The sequence below is a fragment of the Lagopus leucura genome, unplaced genomic scaffold (genome assembly GCF_019238085.1).
Source record: "Lagopus leucura isolate 7727_CA_CO unplaced genomic scaffold, USGS_WTPT01 Super-Scaffold_73, whole genome shotgun sequence".
In the NCBI taxonomy this organism is placed as follows: domain Eukaryota; kingdom Metazoa; phylum Chordata; class Aves; order Galliformes; family Phasianidae; genus Lagopus; species Lagopus leucura.
In genome coordinates this window covers 57,694,795-57,714,426 of record NW_024962252.1, presented here as the reverse complement: position 1 = coordinate 57,714,426, position 19,632 = coordinate 57,694,795, and the positions used below count along the sequence as shown (strand labels likewise).

The following is a 19,632-nucleotide window of genomic DNA, read 5'->3' as shown; positions in this document are numbered from 1 at the left end:
TTCAGTTACTACTGGATTTACATATGATAAAAAATTGGATTTGTTACAAAAAGGTTCGTTGCTGTGCTGAGGTTTTTAGATGTATCATTCTACTACTGGTTTTATAATTTCTTCATTAATTCTTGGTAAATGAGGAAGCTCTTAAACCTGGATCTGCTGGACATGCAGTTCAGAGCAGAATTCATAAAAAATAGTTGCAAGCAATCATATGATTGTATTTCCCTGTCTGCTGTGCTTTTTGTAATACAGATAGAAGTGCTTTTCAGTTGATGGTCCTTGCATTTTGCAGGCTGCCATTAGTAACATTACCAATGGACAGAAAGTATAATTAGCTGTTCATATCATTATGCAGTTTTATGTTGTAATTTCATATTTTAGAGAAAATGCACCAAACTAGTTTAATATCAAAATGTAATAAAATGTTCCCAAGTACATGATCATCTGCACCACCGTATCAAATGCATTAACAGTGCAGGGTTCAGCAGGGTTTCAAATTCCTATTTGGGAAAATGTATTATAGGAAAGAAAATACCCAAGACAATCAATGTTTGGACATCTGGGCAGGGTACTATGCTTATTTTAATTTAAAAAAAAAATATTCTCTATTGATGCATTTTTATTACTGCTAATTAGCATGACAGGAGTGAGCAGACTGAGTGACCTTATCCACTAAAGGAGGTAAAATGCACCACTGCATGCTTCCCCAGATGCCTGGCCAGTGGCTAGGAATTTTAAGAAGTTCAGGCACTGTATTTGTTGGTTCAGCTAGCACAGGGCTGCAGCTGCTTAGTTGCTGCCATCATTAATGCATGAACTTTGGGTAAACTAGGGAGTTCACAGCCCTGCAAGATGGTTAATCACTTAGGGTCTGTAGGTTTTCTTTTGGGTTTGTTGTGTGATGAATTTGTGTAGATTGGAATAAGTCTTTAACAGATGTTAAATTGAATAAAATATTTTCTTTCAGATAGGATTTCTGATTTTTTTTGAGGCTTGATATATAGTTTTTATCAGAAGTACAGAACACAGAAAAGTACATCAGAAACTGCAGCTCCATAGTGTACTGGCTGTCTTAGTCACTGGGAAGTTTTGGGGGAAGTATCAGTGAATAAATGTTTGTAATAAATGGTAGTAGGTGTACGAATGAGAACCTGTATGAGATTATATGTGGGTCAAATAAAATTGCAGTTGTTGCAGAATTAACTACTGCTGCATTCATAATTGGGATTTTTCCTTGCATAAGCTGTGGAATACATTTAGACAGCTTGACATCACCCATCAATGAGGCAGCAGGATTCTAGTTCTGTGTTCTTTGGGAAACTGTTTATTTTGCAAGCACTTTTATAGTTTGCGAAATGTACCTACGCGAATTGTACAGGCGTGCTGCAAAGTACAAATAAAATGAAAATCCTGCTGCTGCAAGTAAACTTTTCCAAGGTTAATTCTTAAAATCCTGACCGTACTAACTAGATCAGTGTAATTCTCTGGATGAGATTAATTTTAAAGACAGTTTTGTCATTAGTGACTTTACTGGCACATCAAATGACAGTTCAGTGAATTAAAAAGAAAGTAAAAGTAGCACAGATTCACATATGGTCAGAGGAATAACACTTGTACCAGATTTTGCAAGAGGTTGGTTGGTTTGCTTCTAACTACTAACTGCTTCTAACTTGCTGGCAACTATTGCTGAGGCTTTTTTTTTTCTTTTTTTTTTTTTCCCTGGCAGCTGAGTAATGTGTGGTTGTACGGAAAACATTAGTAGCTTAAATAGACCTTCTCATGCACACACGCTGTTTCGAGTGGGAATGCTTTAAAACGGAGTGATTTCCTAGTAGCCAGCCTCCAGGTGTCAGGTTTCCCACTGAAAGGCTAGCAAAGGCCTCATACAAAAACAATCTGCATATGGTGAGTCCTGGGTAATGAGGGAGCTGTTGGAGGCTTTCTGGAGCACCGGTTGCTTTTACAGCTTTTACAGTCTAGTGACAAAATAGGCACTCTTCCCTTTGACAGGAACGGAGAGGGGCGAGTGAGGAGAGCTGCGCGGGGATTTGTGGTCCAGGGTATTGCAGAGGTGGCTTTGCAGCAGGGAGGCCTCCGGGAAGAGGGAGTGTGCTTGGCTGTGAGCAGCACCAGGGCTGGTGGAAGGGAGGATGCTGATTAAAATAATAAACAAACGCTGGAAATAGATCACTGCACGGCTGCCAGAGCCACCAGGACCAAAGGAGGAGATCCCCAGTGAAAGCTTTGTGGGGTTTCAGTGTGATCCCTTGCTGGAGATGTTTTGTTTTGTTTTGATGATATGAAGGATGTGCCTTTTAAGCTTTTTTTAAGGAGCTTTAGCTGTTCTGCACTGCAGTGTCCCCCTGGCAAAGCAGAGCAGGTCAGTGGTGGAAGCCTGGAGGTGATGTGGCCATTACCATCACAGTATCTTGCTGGTGGCTGGCTATAAGGAAGGCAGAGAGAGAAGTGGCCTCCTGCCAGGTTGTGGGCTAAACTGTGCCTCATCTCAGTTCTTCTCTGAAGAGCCTGCTGTTGGTGCTTCCTATAAGCAGAAGTTTCTCTGGGGATTTTTTTTTTCTTGAGTGGAGCAACATGGGAGTAATTGATCCTCCTCCCTCCACTCACCAGCAGAGCACAGCTTCTCTTGTTCAGGGTGACTGAGACCAAACGTCGAGCTTGTGGCCTTCAAGAAATACTTTGGAGCTCACGTACCATTTCTAAGGTGAGCTGGAGACAATCCTGACCTGGTACAGTGACAAGCAGACTCCCCCAGCCCCATGGGGCCAAGCTGACCTCACAAGGAGCATCGCCTGGCTCACGCTCACTTGCCCAGCCCCCGGGAAGGAGTGGGTACCAGGGGCTGCTACTATGATGCTGTATGAACTTCCCCATGGAGAGCCTGGGAGAGAGACGCATACAGCAGTTTCCAGAGAGGTTTGAGACAGGATAGGCTGAAAAAGAGAGAGACTTTCTGAAGGCTATAGACACGGCTTGGAAGACCTGCCAGGAAAATGTAGGCTTCGAGGGACGTTTGATCATGATTGGCCTGAACTTCAGCTTACGTGAGCTACTGACGAAATTTGAAAAGGTACGATATGCAGGGTTTCATGTACTTGGGTATGCCTTTGAAAAATGTATAGTAGATAGGACAGGTGCATGTTGAACTTGGGAGTTTTTATGTGTTGTTGTAAAGGTTCTCACAGGACTCATCTGAGAAAATCCTGTGCTTCTTTATTTCCCATTCCAGGTTCCACAGAGTTAGTTTTAGAGTGTTTGCTCTGACTGTGATCATTTAGTTGACAGCACTTCTGATGAAACCTGGATCATACATTTGCAGCAATCTTTAGCTTGGCTTTACGTATCTATATATACACACATGCGCATGCACACACATATGCACACAAATATATAAAGGTAGCATATATACACATAATTTTCCTGTGCCATGGAAGACTGCAGTCTTTTGCAAAGTATGTGGTAGTTTACAAATTAAGATTAGAGAAATTGTGATCACAAAGTCAAAGTGCAGATTATAAAGAATGATTCTGTGGCTCTCTATCTTAAAGATGAAAATTTTAGTTGGGTACGTTAATACAAATCACTATTGACCAAATGAAAGGTGGTTTAATGGATATTACTAATTGAACCTAAATGCCTCATAAAACAAAGTCAAGCTACAGGTTCTTTTTTCTGGTTTGTGTTTGTTGTAACCATTTTGGTTAATTTCAGAATCATGATAAGCTTGTGTCCTCAGAAGACTGTTACAAACAGGTTTGGTGATTTTTGTGGTGTTTTTTTTTTTATTATTATTTGTTTGTTTTGTTTTGTTTTTGCTGTATTATTCTTTTCTTCCACTCATACAGAAGCAAACTTTGGAGGTAATAAGACAGATATTGTTCAGTACCCCACCAGCATTACTTTTATTCAAAAATAGCTATAAATAACAGATGAGAACGCTTGTGACAATGAGGAACACTGTTGTTTCTCTTTCCCGGTCTGCCAGCTGGGTTTCAGTGTTCTCTTGTAGTTGCTGTTGTTAGCCTTAAAAGATGAAGATGCATGCTGGAGTCTTTGAGATGCTTCATGGCATGGATAAGACCAGGAGTTTAGAAAGCAGTGTTTCTAATCTTTTTTGGCCTGTGCAAATCTTGGCATTGCAAATTCCATGTTAACCCATGTGATTTGAGTATTCTTGTCCTATTTGTTTTCAAAGGGATTGTTTGTACGAATTCTCAATTTAAGTATAACTTACAGATCTCACAGCTGCCATTGTTTCTTGCTTCAGCCTTACTGTGTCGTTTCGGTGGCTTGTGGTTAAGTTTGTAAGGTGGAGGATGCTTTGGTGCTTAAGAAGAAAGTTAACATAATTGGTAAATTTCAATCTCAAATTCTAATCTGTGCTTTTTGAGCAATTTTTAAATTTTTTTTTATTTTTAGCAAATTCCTTCCCCCCTGCTTTGTCTCTCTCTCTCATGACTCCCCACACACCCATCCTGTTCTTTCTTACTAAGGACTTTGCTGCCAGGAGAAACGCCATTGTGACAGCAATCGTGGCTGCTTTAACTTTCTGAATTTGTTAATACATGTAAGGAGAGAATTACGAGTGCTATTTGTGGTCGTAATGCAGAAGCCAAATGGCATTTGCAGAAGTTTGCACGACACTCCCTTCCTATGCAAAAGCAGAGTCACATTACATTTGAGTGGGCAGAGCCTATTTGGCTTCACCCAGTCTCAATTATGTGACTGCTGGAATTAGTATTAATGGATTTATGATGCTTCTCAGATGTTTGGTCAGTACCATATGATGGAGCCACACAGGTTGTCAAATGTGTGTTTTCTCAGCCCATAAGTGCATCAGTATTCTCGCAGTGAAATGAATTCTTACCCACACTATATGGTACCTGTTTATCTGTAAGTTTTAAGTACAGGTCTAGTCAGCTTTTTGGAAACTTGAAGCTGCTGTGCAAAGGTTTTGGTGGTAGGAACATATGAAAATTAGCTGTAAAAATATCCCAGAATGGTTTTTCATTCAAAGGTTTTGTTTTTTTTTCCCTCTTGAATTATCTAAGAGTTTGAGTAGCAATCAAGTTTCTGTTGTATCTAAACTTTTCTGAATTTCTTTGAACTTATACTCTGGTCACAATGGCTGCAGTAATGGGCAGTGTAGTCTCCATGTGACATCTTGGAGAGGTTTAATTGCTGATATATATGCTTCTGCCACTGGTAGATTTATGGTAATGGCAATTCTGCCCAAGGGTTCTGCATGTGTACTGCTCTTCTGAATGTGAATTTGTTACAAACTGATTGCTTGAAGGCAGACTGCTGCTGCTGCAGGCCCCTGATAAAGCAGATGGGATGAGCTCTTCTAAAGTTACAACTTCAGAACTCTTCTAAAACCAGAGAAGAGACTCTGAATGAGATGAATACCTGCATTCTTCAGAAACTTTTTTCCTTTTTTTTCTTTTTCCTACTTAACTCTTTTTGCCGGAGCATCCCTCTCTTGCACCGCCAACATCACAAGGAACAGAGCAATAAAAGTCCCATTTCTCTTTCACAGTGGGCACTTTCATATGCCCAAATCATGCCCTAATTCTTATTCCTTCCTTAAGAGCTATTGCAAATAAAAAGCTCTGAGTGGAGCAGAGGCTAAGGGGAACATCTGACACAGCAGTGTACCCAACTGCAGTTGGCAGCAGCAGGTAAAACATACGTCAATAGAGTCTGCTATTTAAAAAATAAATAAATAAATAAATAAATAATCAATTCCCCTGCCACTTGCTGTGACACCTCAAAGAAGGATGTTCTAACTGATGCCTGTGCTTACAGTTACATCCTTTGGTTGGCACTGACATTTTGCTTTCCAGCTGTTTCAGCTGGAAGAGTTTTCTGCAGATACTTTGAGCAGTCATCACTTTTAAAGGTCAGAAATAAAAGAGGCAAATGCAGCATTTCTGTAACTATGTCTTTGCTGACTTGTACACTGCCAGTGAAGGAAACTGGGAGTCATTCTTGAGGGACTTGCAGTTCCCTGTACCGGAACGAAGTGTGCTGTCCTGTTGTAGTCATGAGCATGATTTGTGTTGGGTGGAAGAAGTACAAAACTGTCCCGTCTGAACAGCCTGAGGAACCTGGGGGTCTCCTTTTCTGGGGAAAATCTGGTTCTCAAGCTGTTTTTACACTTATGACTAGGCAACTTAAGCCCTGACAACTCCTCTAAAGATCTTTACATGGTTCAAAAGCCACAGCAGTTTGCTGTTTGTTCCGCGGCTTGTATGTAGATATTAAAAGTAGTGATCTGTGTGCCAACATACTTTTACCTTCAATTGAAAGATTCTGATCCTTCAAGGAGGAAATTTTTTTGCCTCTGTTAATGCTGATGTAGTAATGAAGATGGTATAAAAAATAGAACTAGAAAAAAATCAGAATGTAAGGCAATATGCTTAACATCTTCAGGAGGTTGCTGAGTGAATTAGAAAGCCCTGTGGACTTCTCATTCAGAAAAAAAAAAAAAAAAAAAAAAAAAAAAGGTGCTGGAATGCCTATCATCATGGGAATGCTGTTATGATTTTTATTTTTTTAGTTTGTTTATAAAGGATTAATGGTTTCCAAAGGACAGTTATTTCTACTACTGTCCCTTTGAAAGTATCCCTGCTATTTTTGAGAAGGGAGAAAAAAAAAAAACCTTGATAGCTGGTTGACCTTAAAGTTGAATTTGCAATGTTTGGATCTGTTTGAATCTGTCATATACTTTCTTCTACCTTGGACAGGTTGATATAGTCTGCCCTGGGGATGTTGCAGTAGTTACTCCAACTGGAGTCAGCTACATCTTTGAGTCCTTTTCAGAATTGCTATGTATAATGTTATTGAGTCTTTCACACCTTATTTGTGGACTTTTTAGGGAAGTGTCCTCTGCAGTTCTGTCATTATGTGTTGATGTGACGTTTTGGTTGAAACTGAAGCAAGAAGTGTAGGCTACTTATTATGGAGACAAAATTTTAAATGAGAACCAAGCATAAAATGAAAGCTTGAATCCTTGACGCAAAGGGCAAGAAGGAAAGTATTAAATACTGAGGTTCAGAACAGAGATGAGGGGATTTTGAATTCACTAGTCCTAATTGCAAAACAGAGGCAGGAGTTTGATCTTATTTCTTAAGTGGAATTTAAAGAAAGTGGCAATCTTCTAATACCACGGCTGGGTAAAGTAGTCAGCCTTGTTCTTTCTTCTTTTCTATCTTTTGAAACTTGCATCTTGATTTATATGTAAGATGAACTGTATCCTCAAAGAGCTTTGTTTTAATTTAGGACAGTAATCCTTCAAGACTTACACACATAAATAGGTCTGCTGACCTCATATCAGTAAATTATCAATGCAGTTTAACAGATAGATGCACATAAATATTTGCAGAGTAACCAAAATATGACCTTAAGGAATTGCTGTGACATCTTGACTTCAAAAAACTCAGTTGATAAAGCATTGTAACTATAGATTAAGAACTACAAACACCTTCTGGCTTACTAAAAAAAAAAAAAAAAGAAAGAAAAAGTCTTCTCTATTTGCAGTGTATTTCCTTCAGTTGTTTCTTTTTATCTTTTTTTTTTTTTTTTTCCTTGTTTTTGCACCCTTAAGGAGAGAATTCTTGCCTGGAACTTCTCTGCTTCACTGGCTAAAAAAAAGACCATTCCACAGTTGTGTGCCCCTCTTTTTGGACATTTTATTTCCTTTTCTGCATCCTGTAGTGCATTGCCCCCGTGAATCTGGTTTGGATAGGGAAAGCTTGTGTGTGTGTTTACAGGGAAGTGTTTTATACTGCTTTGAAAAACCCTTATGACTGACTTACCATTATAACACAACACTCATCAAATACAAGAATAAAACCTATTATGAATGAAGCATCAGTTTGAACTGCTAAGAATGCATAGTTAAATGTCTACTCAAATGTAATCAAAACTAGAATGTTTTATGTCATTTCTCAGTAGGATTGGAATGAATATTGTCATGGTGAAGTGGAAGTTTAGAGGTCAATTGGTGATGTAACTTTAAAGAGGCGTAGAAATGGATTTGACATGGCTAGGCTTCTGAAGTACAGATTAGTGTGCAGTTAAAATTGACTCTACCATACACACTTGTATCTCCTGCTGTTTGGACTTAGCTGGTTTTCAGTGGGTCATCTTGCATGTTGGAGAGTAAGGTCGGGAGCTGCAAATGTCTTCAGATAAGGATCTGATTTGTTTAACTGATGACTTCACTGTCTTGTGTTGTTGATGGTGTTTTTTATCACAATGGATCAAAGATAGCAAAAGTGTCTTTTTACCTGCCTTATAGTGAGGAAAATCTGAGAAAAGAATTTGTCCAAAGTGATACAGACTAATTCTGTTAGAGAGCTGGAGCTTCAGTTAAACATCCCCACCTGCTCCTCTGACTCCTTTTCCAGGGAGACCTCATTGTGGCCTTCCAGTACTTGAAAGGAGCATATAAACAGAAGGGGGAATGGCTGTTTATGAGGGTGGATAGTGATTAGACAAGGGGAAATGGTTTTAAACTGAGACAGGGGACGTTTAGGTTAGATAATAGGAGGAAGTTTTTCTCACACAGGGTGGTGATGCACTGGAACAGGTTGCCCAAGGAGGTTGTGGATGCCCCATCCCTGGAGGCATTCAAAGTCAGCCTGGATGTGGCTCTGGGCAGCCTGGTCTGGTGGTTCGCGACCCTGCACATAGCAGGGGGGTTGCAGCTAGAGGATCACCAAGGTCCTTTTCAACCCAGGCCATTCTGTGATTCTATATGATTCTATATGATCTTTCCCTCTCTCTCCCTTCTGCACCTCCAGCTGCATCCTTGCATTTTTCATTTTTTCTGAGTGATGCTTTCATGTTATCTCAGATTCATAGATACTTTTCCACTGCTTCCAGCCATTATAAAAGGCAGGATAGGGAGGTACAAGGATCCTCTTGTCTCCTGCCCCTGTGAAGAGATGGAAAATACTGAGGATTTGTCTGCATTTAAAAATAAATAAATAAATAAATCCTTTAAATGTTTTCAGTTACTGAATTATTCCTTTGCCAAAGAAGTTAAATTACATCTTCATCAAGTCTCTGTTACAATTTGCTGATTAATTCAGTAGAGACAACCAGCACATCTGGCTTTCCACACATTTACGTTTCTTAGTGTATACATGGACGTACAGATGCTGGAAAGCATTTATGGTGTGGAGGGAGATTTTGTCTGATACTGTTACAATGCGTTTTAAGAATAATACTGTGCTAGGTTAGATGGAGACATCTGTAATGTGTTTCTTGAGACAGATGGTGAATAAAATATGCTTAATTTCAGATGGCAGGAGAAATGAGCTGAGCTGAAATTGCATGCACTTTTCAGTATTTAGCACAAAAATCAGATTATAATACACCCTGTCTGTGTCTCTACATGTTTCAGGACAAGGTATGCAATTGTAAAAACAGGCTTGCAGTAGCTGTAGTCATTTAGTTGCAGTTTAGGGCCATAATTTTTAGTTTATAACTTTTATTATGTATGGCTTCAAATGCTGTATAGAGTTCTAATTCCAGTGATCTGTGTAAAGTCTCTGCAACATTTTATTTCAAAGAACAAAGAGAAAGCACAGGTAAGGGTGCAGCTGTATAACTTCTGAGTGGGAAAAGGTTTCCAGTACATTTATACTTGTGGGTGTATGTGGGGAAAAAAGAAACAATTAGCTACCTTAGTACAAAAACATGCAAAGAATTTATTGTTTATAGTTACAAATGCTGTTTCAGAGTTGAGAATAACTTTCAGACTCCTTTTATCACACATTAAAAAGCTCAACCTTTTATTGTGCTGTTAATAGTGTTGCAGGTTTTCTTCTCTGCATCTCCAAAGTCAGACTACGTGCTTTGTCCTAGACGATGAGAATACTGATGGGAATAAGTTCTCCTTTTATTTAGAGAACTAAGATGTCTGGACTTTTCTTGTTGATATTTCAGGACATCCAGGCAGAGATTGATGCCCACAATGACATCTTTAAAAGCATTGATGGAAACAGACAGAAAATGGTGAAAGCCTTGGGAAACTCTGAGGAAGCTGCCCTGCTCCAGCACCGACTTGATGACATGAACCAGCGCTGGAATGATCTGAAAGTGAAGTCAGCTAATATCAGGTAAGTAATTAAAAAAAATATATATGGAGCAGAGCAGCAGACTTCTAAAAGACTTGAGAAATTTGAGCACAGTGTTAAAGTGAATTCCCTGTCTTCTGTAAAGCACCTCTGAGCACTAATAGGAAGATTTGGTGTGTTAACTCACCTTGCAGGCTTAACTGCTTGTTTTTCTCACTCCAGAGTTGTACAGTAGTAACTTGCTAATCTGTGCTTCATTTCCCAAAACATATGCTGAATCCTTCCTAATTTTAAATTAATAGCAATGCCAGTGAAGTCATTCTGTGAAGCTACTATTATCTGAATAGAAATCAGGGTTTTGTTTTTACCACTGAAAGGGATACTCAGTAGGATTTGCATCTTAACTATCTTCATTTGTAATGATAGTAGAATTTTTTGATTGCTACTATTCAATTAAGAAATATTTTAAAATACGTACTAGTCAAGCCTTTTACAATTTTTGACTCTACCAATGCCAAACTCACTAAGTGTATTCATTGTAAAAATCTTTATGATATCATTTGGGAAGAAGATATTGCCATATTCATTAATGTGAATTAAGTTCTCCATTAATTTTAATTACAAATAAAAGTATTACTGGAGCTTTCAGTCACCACTGCTTCCTTGTTGGTTACAGGAGACTGTTCTTTTAATAGAATAGGACAACATTAAACATTCATATGAATTTTCCAAAAAACATAAAAATGCACTGAGCTTTGAATTTGGGCACCAGAGTTTGAAAGAGTGAGATAGAGGAGAGGTAAAATTTACTTTACATCTCGACTTACCCCATCACCAGCTAGCTAAGCAGTTAATTGTAACTGACAGGACCTGCTGAGTAAAAGCCAATAGGAGGAGCTTGAACCAGAAGAACTGAAAAATTTGTCATGAGGGCCAGCAAAGGCTGCAAGAGGTATTAAACTTGGGCTATTATGAACTGTAATCACATATTGGTCAGCGTGAGAGAGAGAATGAGAATGAAAAATGCTCATAAGTTAACAATTTAGTCAACAGCTGCAAGTTCTGACAAAAGCAATCCAATTGCTTGGCCTTTCCTGGTGGTGATCATACTCAGGAGAGAAATGGGTAGCCAGTATGGCCATTATGCATGGCTTGAAGGCCACATTGTTTAGTTCCAAGGAGATAAAGCAATTGCACAGTGAACACTCAAAACAGGTAGATTGTTGTTCAGAAAAATGGGTCTTCTGTCTTTTCTCTTTTATGTAAATATGGAATGTGAATCCCTCTAAGCATTATTAACGTTTGCACTGTGTACATTATTACTCTGCTAATAGCTGCAATGCTGCAGGGCCATGTGTCAGTGAACTACAAGTAGAAAGCAAGCAGGGCAGAGAATAGTGGAGCAAACAGAATTGAATTAATCTTTTGAATCTGCCTCCTGTGAAAGGAGTGCAACATTTCTAAGTTGGTGTATTTTGCCCTGTTTGATTGCAATTCACTTCTCTCTCAATGATGAAAGCCTTTTCAGGGAATTAACAAGACCTGGGACTAACATGAAGTCAGTGTGTTGATCTGGCTGTTTCCCTTCAAATTCTGTTTTCTTGGTGTACTTTATTTCCAGGACAAATTAGAGAGCAAAACTATGGAAACATCTTGTGAGAGGAGAATATAATTGTCTTATGGGCTAGAGCTAACAATGTGATTTTTTTTAATGGATTTTAACTTGAGATGTTGCTTCTAAATTAAGGTGCATCTAAGTTTTTTAGAATGTTTTCAGCTATTCTGATTATGGTTGTTTTTAACTGCTAAAGGTACATTTCTCCCTTAGGGATAGCGTGAGGCTTTCTTCATTGCTTCCATCCTCAGAGCTGATGGTGCTTGTTGCTGCACTGACTTACTTCCCTGCTACTGGAACTAAGGGGGGAGTTCCACATTAAAAAAAGCAGAACTCTTGTGACATACTTTTAAATGCATGGAAACTAGTTTAAAAACTGTACTTGTAGTGACCGAGACACCACCCTGAGAAGACTGTACTTCTCCATGAAATTACTCATAGGCTTATTCACGCTTCTTTCTTTTTCTCTCTGTCATGTCACTCCCAGGAGGAAAACGAAGCTGCATGTTTGCCTTTTAAAGCCAAATTCTTAGGAGAAACTGTTTTCTTCTTGAGTGAGTGGGGATCAGCACTGAGGGGAGGGCAGAGATAAAAATATGGGAGAAGCAGGGAAGGATTCTCTATATTTAGACCACCCACCAGATATTTTTATTCCATGTGTTCCTTTGTTGCTCAGCAGGAGAAGTGATACCTAAATAGCAGAAACAAAAGCTGAGGAGGTCTCCAGCTGGGGAAGAAGCTTCTCAGGGCCAACAAAAGGGAGGCTGTGTCCCAGTTGCTGCTCTTCTTCAGGATCTTATCCAGTTCAAGCAGAGAAAACTTGCTCTTTAAGACTGCTCTCTCTTTTTATTTCTTTTTTTTTCAGTGTCAATCAAGGTTCCCATTAGGAGTGCTTCTGATGGTGTCTGATGCTAGGACATAGTTTTGCTCCAACCAGTACTCAAAATAAAACAACTGTCAGTTACCTGTATTTTTGTCAGAGCAGATTCTAAGCCACCATTGGACCTGGCAGACTATGTACTGGTAAAAGTACTAACTTAAAAACAAGAGCAGAAATCCTTTCCAAACGGGGAAGCCGAAGAAACGATTCAGAACTCCAGCATAGCTTATTTGCTCTAGATCTGGCTAGTCCGTATAACAAATCTAAATACAGCATTAAACTTTACATTGAAATACAAATTGGAGCATACTTAGGCTCATTTGCTCCTGTGTAGCATTTGCTTTGAATGTGTTATGCTGAACATATGGCTTCTCACTCCTCTGGAGAATTGAATACTTGTGGCTGCGTTTCAACTGCTGCTTGCATGTTGTTTTTTATGTTGAGCATTGCTTCTGATGAGATTAGAAGAGTAACAGGAAAAGTCTAGGCTGATGTGGTGTCTTTCCCTGTTTTTTTTTTTGTTTTTTCTTCCAACATTTCCAGAGAGTTGTTAGCTCACTTCGTGTTCAGAGAGAGGAATTTTTATGCCCTGTTAGTGCAGTCTCTTTCTTCTCCTCCTTCTGACCCTTACTACTCTACTCCCACAAGTTTAGCTTGTGCTGGATTTGCTAACTGTGTGCAAGTGAGGTTTTGTACTGTCATTGTACTGGCACGTACATAGACACTCAGGTGTAGTAAATTATGATGCTTTTAACTTAGTATTATATTCCACATCGTTTGCATTAATACCACTTTTTTTTTTTTCTTTTCCTATTAATATTGTTGCCATGTATGTTAAATTAAGTGGTCCATCCTTAAAGTGTCATTTAGCTAGCGACAGGGCTTTCTTTCTCCTTACAAAAATCCTTTCTGTGTGCAATAATTCTACAGTAATGCAATAATTCTAAAACTGAGCAGGAGCCTAGAGAGTGCCAATTTTTAGAGACGAGAGATACTTGAAGGTACTGGATACAGTGGTAAGTCATGATGAATAGAGATGTCACTATCAAATGCACAGGAGACTATAGATCTACATTTTTTAATTGTCATTGTTGCTAGAAATCCATGAATATGCTTTATTTTGGCAACAGTCTGACAGCAAAGCTATAAATTCAAATGCAAGCTGCCTTGGCAGCATGTTTCCTCTGCCTGATTACTAGGGAGAATTACTTTCTTCACACCCAGAAAGGAGGGCTGGGTCTGTTGAGTATGTAGGACGGGAGGGCAGTGTGTGTTCAAGACTTCACAGCTTGGTATTTCTGAGGACGTTTTTGGTGGGAAGTGAAGCTAGTTTTGAAAAGGAAAAAGTGAATGTTGTTTATGGATATCACCATGCTGTTGACAGCACGTGCAGCTGGGGCTGCAGGTTGGATTCAGTATTGAGGGAAGGGTTTCAGTGAGTGTAACAAGGGAAGACAGGAACAGTGATGAAGGAAAATGCTGGCAGTAGAGCAACACAAGTAGTAATTCTTATTTTTTCCCTTGTAGTGCTTTCTTAAATGAAGCGAAGAATAGCTTCCTCTTGCTAAAGTTAGTTTATCTTTTGCAAGACTTCCCCCACCCCCTGCCCATGCCCTCTTATGGACTACTTTTCTTGGTTCATTTATCACAGTATCCCTGTGAGATCCAAACATAAGTCTGCCTCAAAGTAAACCTTGCAGCTCATTACCCACTTCGTTCCAATTGTCATGTCAACTTGTCATGTCAGTACCAAACATGCACTCCAATGCCATTTGAGAGAATATGGAAGCCGGGTGAATGTTTCAAGATGTGAACTACACTGAATCAGAAAAAAATAAGACAAAGCTGTTCAAAATAGAAAAGAAAAGACCCAGAAAACAGAATAGTAGTGTTCAGTTCACTCATCTGTCAGCAGCAGGGTACAGAGCTAGTGTCTATGCTGGAGTGAACTGAGCTCTCTCCATTCTGTCACTTGCATGATGAAAGAAATTGTTGTTTACTGGTATAAGCTAAATACTTCTAGGTCTCAGATGAGTCCATTGCATGAAATGACTGGAGTAAAAGGGAAATTACTGACCCTTATCAAAGATTGCATGCAGCTGTGTAGGCACTGCAGGAAGAAGCCATCAGGTCAGTGTGTTTTTGAACACAATAGAAGGGGAGGATGTTGTGCAATTTGGGGATTATGTTGATTTAACTGGGTGACAGATTCACTCTGTATTAATTCTCTCATAATTCATCTACTGAAGGTGATGTATTCAATGATCTTTGTCACTAATGCATTCAGCAGCACAGTTAATTTACTGCTGATGGCTTCTGGGAGAGTTTGTGGCTCTTGATGCTGGAGATCCAAGGTCTTGTCATGAAAGTTCAGTTTGGTGACAAAATGAGGCTTGTACTTCATGTGCTGTGGTGGAGTTACAGAGGTCTTAGAAAGGTCACATCAAGTACATATTTGTCTGCATTCCCTCATTTTTCACCTGCTTATAATGTTTTGCTGTGCAAAATGATTCCGCGTTGGGGTTTTTTTTGTTTGTTTGTTTATTTTTAACATGTCAGTGGTCCTCAGCAGTTGAACATTTGACTCATTCTTAACAATAGAAAAATAGCGTGTTATAAACAGATAATATCTATCTGTTTGTTACCATTTCTTGGGTTTTGTACCACTCAGGGTATTAAATATGCTTTTATGTTGTTTCACAGGGCTCACTTGGAGGCAAGTGCAGAGAAATGGAACCGGTTGCTGACATCCCTGGAAGAGTTAATCAAATGGCTGAATACAAAAGATGAAGAACTGAAAAAGCAAATGCCCATCGGAGGGGATGTTCCAACCTTACAGCAGCAGTATGATCACTGCAAAGTAAGTTGCCTATCTATCTATAGATCCATATGCTACTGTGAATAATAGAATTAGTCAAATTTGAATATAGGAGAAATGATGTGTGCTTGATCCCAGTGTTTAATTTCTACAACAAACAAACACACAAACAAAACAACTGGTGTAGATCTCTACTCCTTTTACTTCTCCTCTTGCCCAGAAAAGCATAGAGTGAAATACACTCTTCACAATTTTATCAAAAGGATTTCTGGTGCACATGTTCAGTCCAAACAAACTTCTGGTGTATTTCCTAATGATTACGTATGTTTTGACAACAAAGTATGTTACATTCACATATCTTCATTTATGTAAAGTGTGTGTCACCAGCTCTAATGAGTAATCAAGATAATGCTTGCCATTGGGCAAATTAATTATAGTAAAGCCGATTCCATCCTACTGTCATATTTATTCCGTATGGTGTAGAGAGGGAAAGAGAGCAAATGGGATTTGATATAGCTAATTGCGTAACAACTGTGTTCTCTTCCATCAGCGCAATATTGGTATCTTCTCTGCTGTGGTATTTAATAAGGACAAAAATGGAATTTGAGAGAAATACAGAGAAACACCATGAATAACTACAGAGAAAGTAGTCTGTGCTGAGCAGTACTTTTAAGACTTGACTACAAAATAGACAAGTCTAAGGAATACTTAAGGAAATCTGCCTAAGTTATCCCTTAATTTAGTCTTTAGACCTCTACCAGTCATACTTTAAAGGCTTGTTTGTGTCTCTTGCTAGATTACAGCATATGAATGCTAATAACAAATCCTGCTGTAGTGTGTCTCATTTGAAGATGTCAATTTGATTTGTAAAAATGCTAAATTTTATATATCACTTCAAAGCAGAATAACATGTTGGCAAGGATGGGTTATTTTGGTCAATAGAGAGCTGCAGTAGTGAGAAGGAAAAAACTTATTGTTTAAATCTTACACATAGCTTTAAAGAATGAGGATTATTTTATTATACATTGAGGTTAACTTAATATTCTAATATGTATATTCACAAGCTCTTAGAGATGATTCTTTCATGTTTCAAAAAGGCAGTGCTCTTGTGCTGTCACAAAAAGTATTGGGTATAGTTGCCCTAGTCCAGTATTTAACAAGATCCCCTACACAAAGATAATCTGTCCATTTTTTTTTTTACACCTATGGAGGCAACAAGTCAGTATTCAATTGCAGATCTATCTCAGGGGATAACTGGACTTTTTTTTTCTTTTTTTTTCTGGTAGTTGTTTTTGTAGGAACAAAGAAATTCCTATGGTTCACATGATAGTACTGTCATACTAAAGAAGAACTATTAATGTGTGGTATTTCACTTTCTGTTGAACTTGTTTATTTGTGGTTACCAGAGACAGGGAGCTGGACTGCAGCTGTCCACTGGTTTGATTCTGCATGGCAGAGCTTCACACTGTTTCTGAGCAGGAACCGTCTGTTCCTTATTGAAGTGATAGTTTGAGTAACTATACCAGGGTGAAAAGTTGTTTTTCATGTGGAAAGTGGAAACTGAAGGAGGGAAGGGAAAAAAAAAAAAAAAGTCCTCTGTAGGTTCTCCTGCCCCTTTCTCTCAGCATTATTTAACATCTGTCCAGATGTAGAATAAAACTTTGTGTTACAGAAATTTTTTGTCTTTTCAAAATCTACTGAATTCTTTTTAAAAATAACTTTGTGATTCTGCTCTGTCAGTCACTCTGTGCCTTGAGTTGATGTCACTTGCATTGCATTGCATTATGATGCTACTTTCACTATTTGTGCCCTGTGTTAAGCTGAAACTTAATGAGATAAGTATTTCAGATATGTTACTTGATTTCTCTCACTCTCAAGGATTCTCCTATTATTCTACCTGTCATCACTGGCTGTCCAGGTGTTAGATTAAATGCCACATTTCTTTGCCCACATTTCTTCGAGTATTAAGCCTCCTAGGCATTTCACATTACCTGTAAGATTTACTTTTTATCAACCTCATACTTTTTATAACCTCATCTTAAGCTTCAGCAGCACTTGTCAGCTGGTGCCTCTCTGCACAAGGCTTGGGTGCTTCTGCTCTCCTATTTCCTTTATTTTCACATCTGAATGATGCTTTGAAATTGTCCTTGTGCAAATTGAGCAGTTCAGTACAGTATTTTATCTCCACTTCTCTGTGATCCCTTTGCTCTTATTTCTGCATGCTCACCCAATCTTGTCCTTGCTGGTACATTAAAATGTAAGTGGCAAAATATTCACTGAGCTCTTTAAAATGGGGGCCCATGATATTATCATTCCTGTCCTTCGTTTTTTAGGATCCTCAATCCTTCTCATCTTAGCATTGCTTTTTGACCCTAGTTACTTGATAATCATTCTTATTAACGTACAGTTTTTTCCCCTCAGTTACATGGAACTGTCTTTGTTGCTTCAGCTCAATGGTCCTAACCTCTGGTAGTGTCTCCCCCACTCACTGCTGGGCTTCTGCAGCGTTAGATAAATAAGTACAGTATTATGTGATAGTTTGAGTTAGCTCTCATTGTTTCTGTGCTACTAAAGTCTGTTTGGACAGGAGGAATAAAATGATTTGCGAATTGATTTTTAAGCTTGTTTTTGTTTTTAGTAACAATAATACTTTTGTGCTTTAAAAATAAACATTACCCACATCAGTGTTGAATCAGATTTAGCTCACGTGTTCCAGATGGACAGAAATATTTCAGAGTTGCAAATATTTTTAAATATTGCACTAATTTTTGTGTTGTTATCACATGGACTTCCGTGAACCATAGCAGCTCACAGTCTTATCACACACCAAATTCCAAGTGCAGTCAAACAGCGAGCGCATCCTGTCTGGGTGCTGAACTGTGCTCTTTATCTTAGAGGAGGAAGGCAGGATTCAATGAAGAACCTCAAATTTCATATTTTAACTATTTTCAAAATTTCTTTGTTTTTGAGAGTGGTGACAGATCCAAGAACAGTGGAAAAAATCCAGAAGTGCTTAGTATAAAAGTGTTGGGACAGTGTGTGGAAGTTTTAGATGGCTTTTGAACTCAAATGCTTCTGTATGACATGTACTTATAGCAGAGAATATTCATGTCCTCAAAGTATAGAAAACACAGGTGCAAAGGTGCTGACACAAGCAGTGATCTACAGGGAGTGGCTGCCTTTTCTGAGTTGATTACCAATCAATCACTTTAATTCCTGTTTCTCAATTTTTGCTTATCCTTACCGACTCAGTTTTTTTGCTTTAATTCTGTTCTTTCACAGTCTTCCATGTGAATATTCACATAGTAATGCAAAACTGTTCTGATCAACTGCCAAAATAGAAGTTGCAAAAAAAAAAAAAAAAAAAAAAAAAAAGCCTCAACAAACTCCAAACAAAGAATAAACAAAGAACCTCCCAAATAATCTTATCACAGACATGCTTAACTTAGTTTCCTTTGAGTTGGGAATTGAATGAATTGGCCAATGACCTGTAATTGTTTGAATTGTAATGTTATGTCTATGGGTGGATCATTAGTATTTCAGATACTCATCAAACTTCTGGGGTTGCTGTCAATTTCAATTTCATGTTTTTTCTTTTTTTTTTTTTCAATTTCATGTTTCAAATTTGGTTTGTTAAATTGGTCAAATACTCAAAGTTGAAAGTATTTCTTTTATTTAGCAATTTCCACTTCATCAAAAATGTTAGCTTAGCCAACTGGAAAATACTTCCTACTGGTTCTGTCCCTTCAGGATGCCTATAACTCCATTGTTCTCTTTACCAGCAGGAAAAGACTGGAGCAGGCTGCCCAGGAAGGTTGTGGATTTTCCTTCTCTGGAGTTATTCATGATCTGTCTGCGTGCCTACCTGTGCAGCATGCTGCAGGGGGCCTGCTTTGCAGGAGGGCCGGACTGGATGATCTTTGGAAGTCCCTTCCAGCCCCTACAATTCTATGATTCTGTGCTTCTGTAATGTTAACTTCTTCTATAAGACACGTCTCTTTTACCATTCGGTCGGTTGTGAGTAAGGTGGATCTTTGGAATTTCAGTGAGTAGGACATTCCCTGCTCTTAAGGGATCACCAAGTGACAGAGTCAGGCAGTGACCCAGAGAAACAATACAAGACAATTTATTGAGCTTTCTAACAACTAATCATTTTGCCTAAACTAATAATTTTGCCTTCTTTGAGGCAAAATGTGGCAATTTTCCAGCAATT

At 38.6% G+C, this 19,632-nt stretch overlaps 1 protein-coding gene across 2 annotated transcripts in view; it reads left to right on the top strand.

Annotated features, from left to right (window-relative positions):
• UTRN (utrophin) overlaps nt 1-19,632 on the top strand; it is a 348,379-nt gene that overhangs the window by 216,959 nt on the left and 111,788 nt on the right. For both annotated transcript variants that reach the window (XM_042895118.1, XM_042895112.1), the window contains 2 exons: nt 9,976-10,148; nt 15,305-15,461. In XM_042895118.1, the coding sequence (XP_042751052.1) occupies nt 9,976-10,148; nt 15,305-15,461 (330 nt within the window). The remainder of the gene's footprint in view (nt 1-9,975; nt 10,149-15,304; nt 15,462-19,632) is intronic.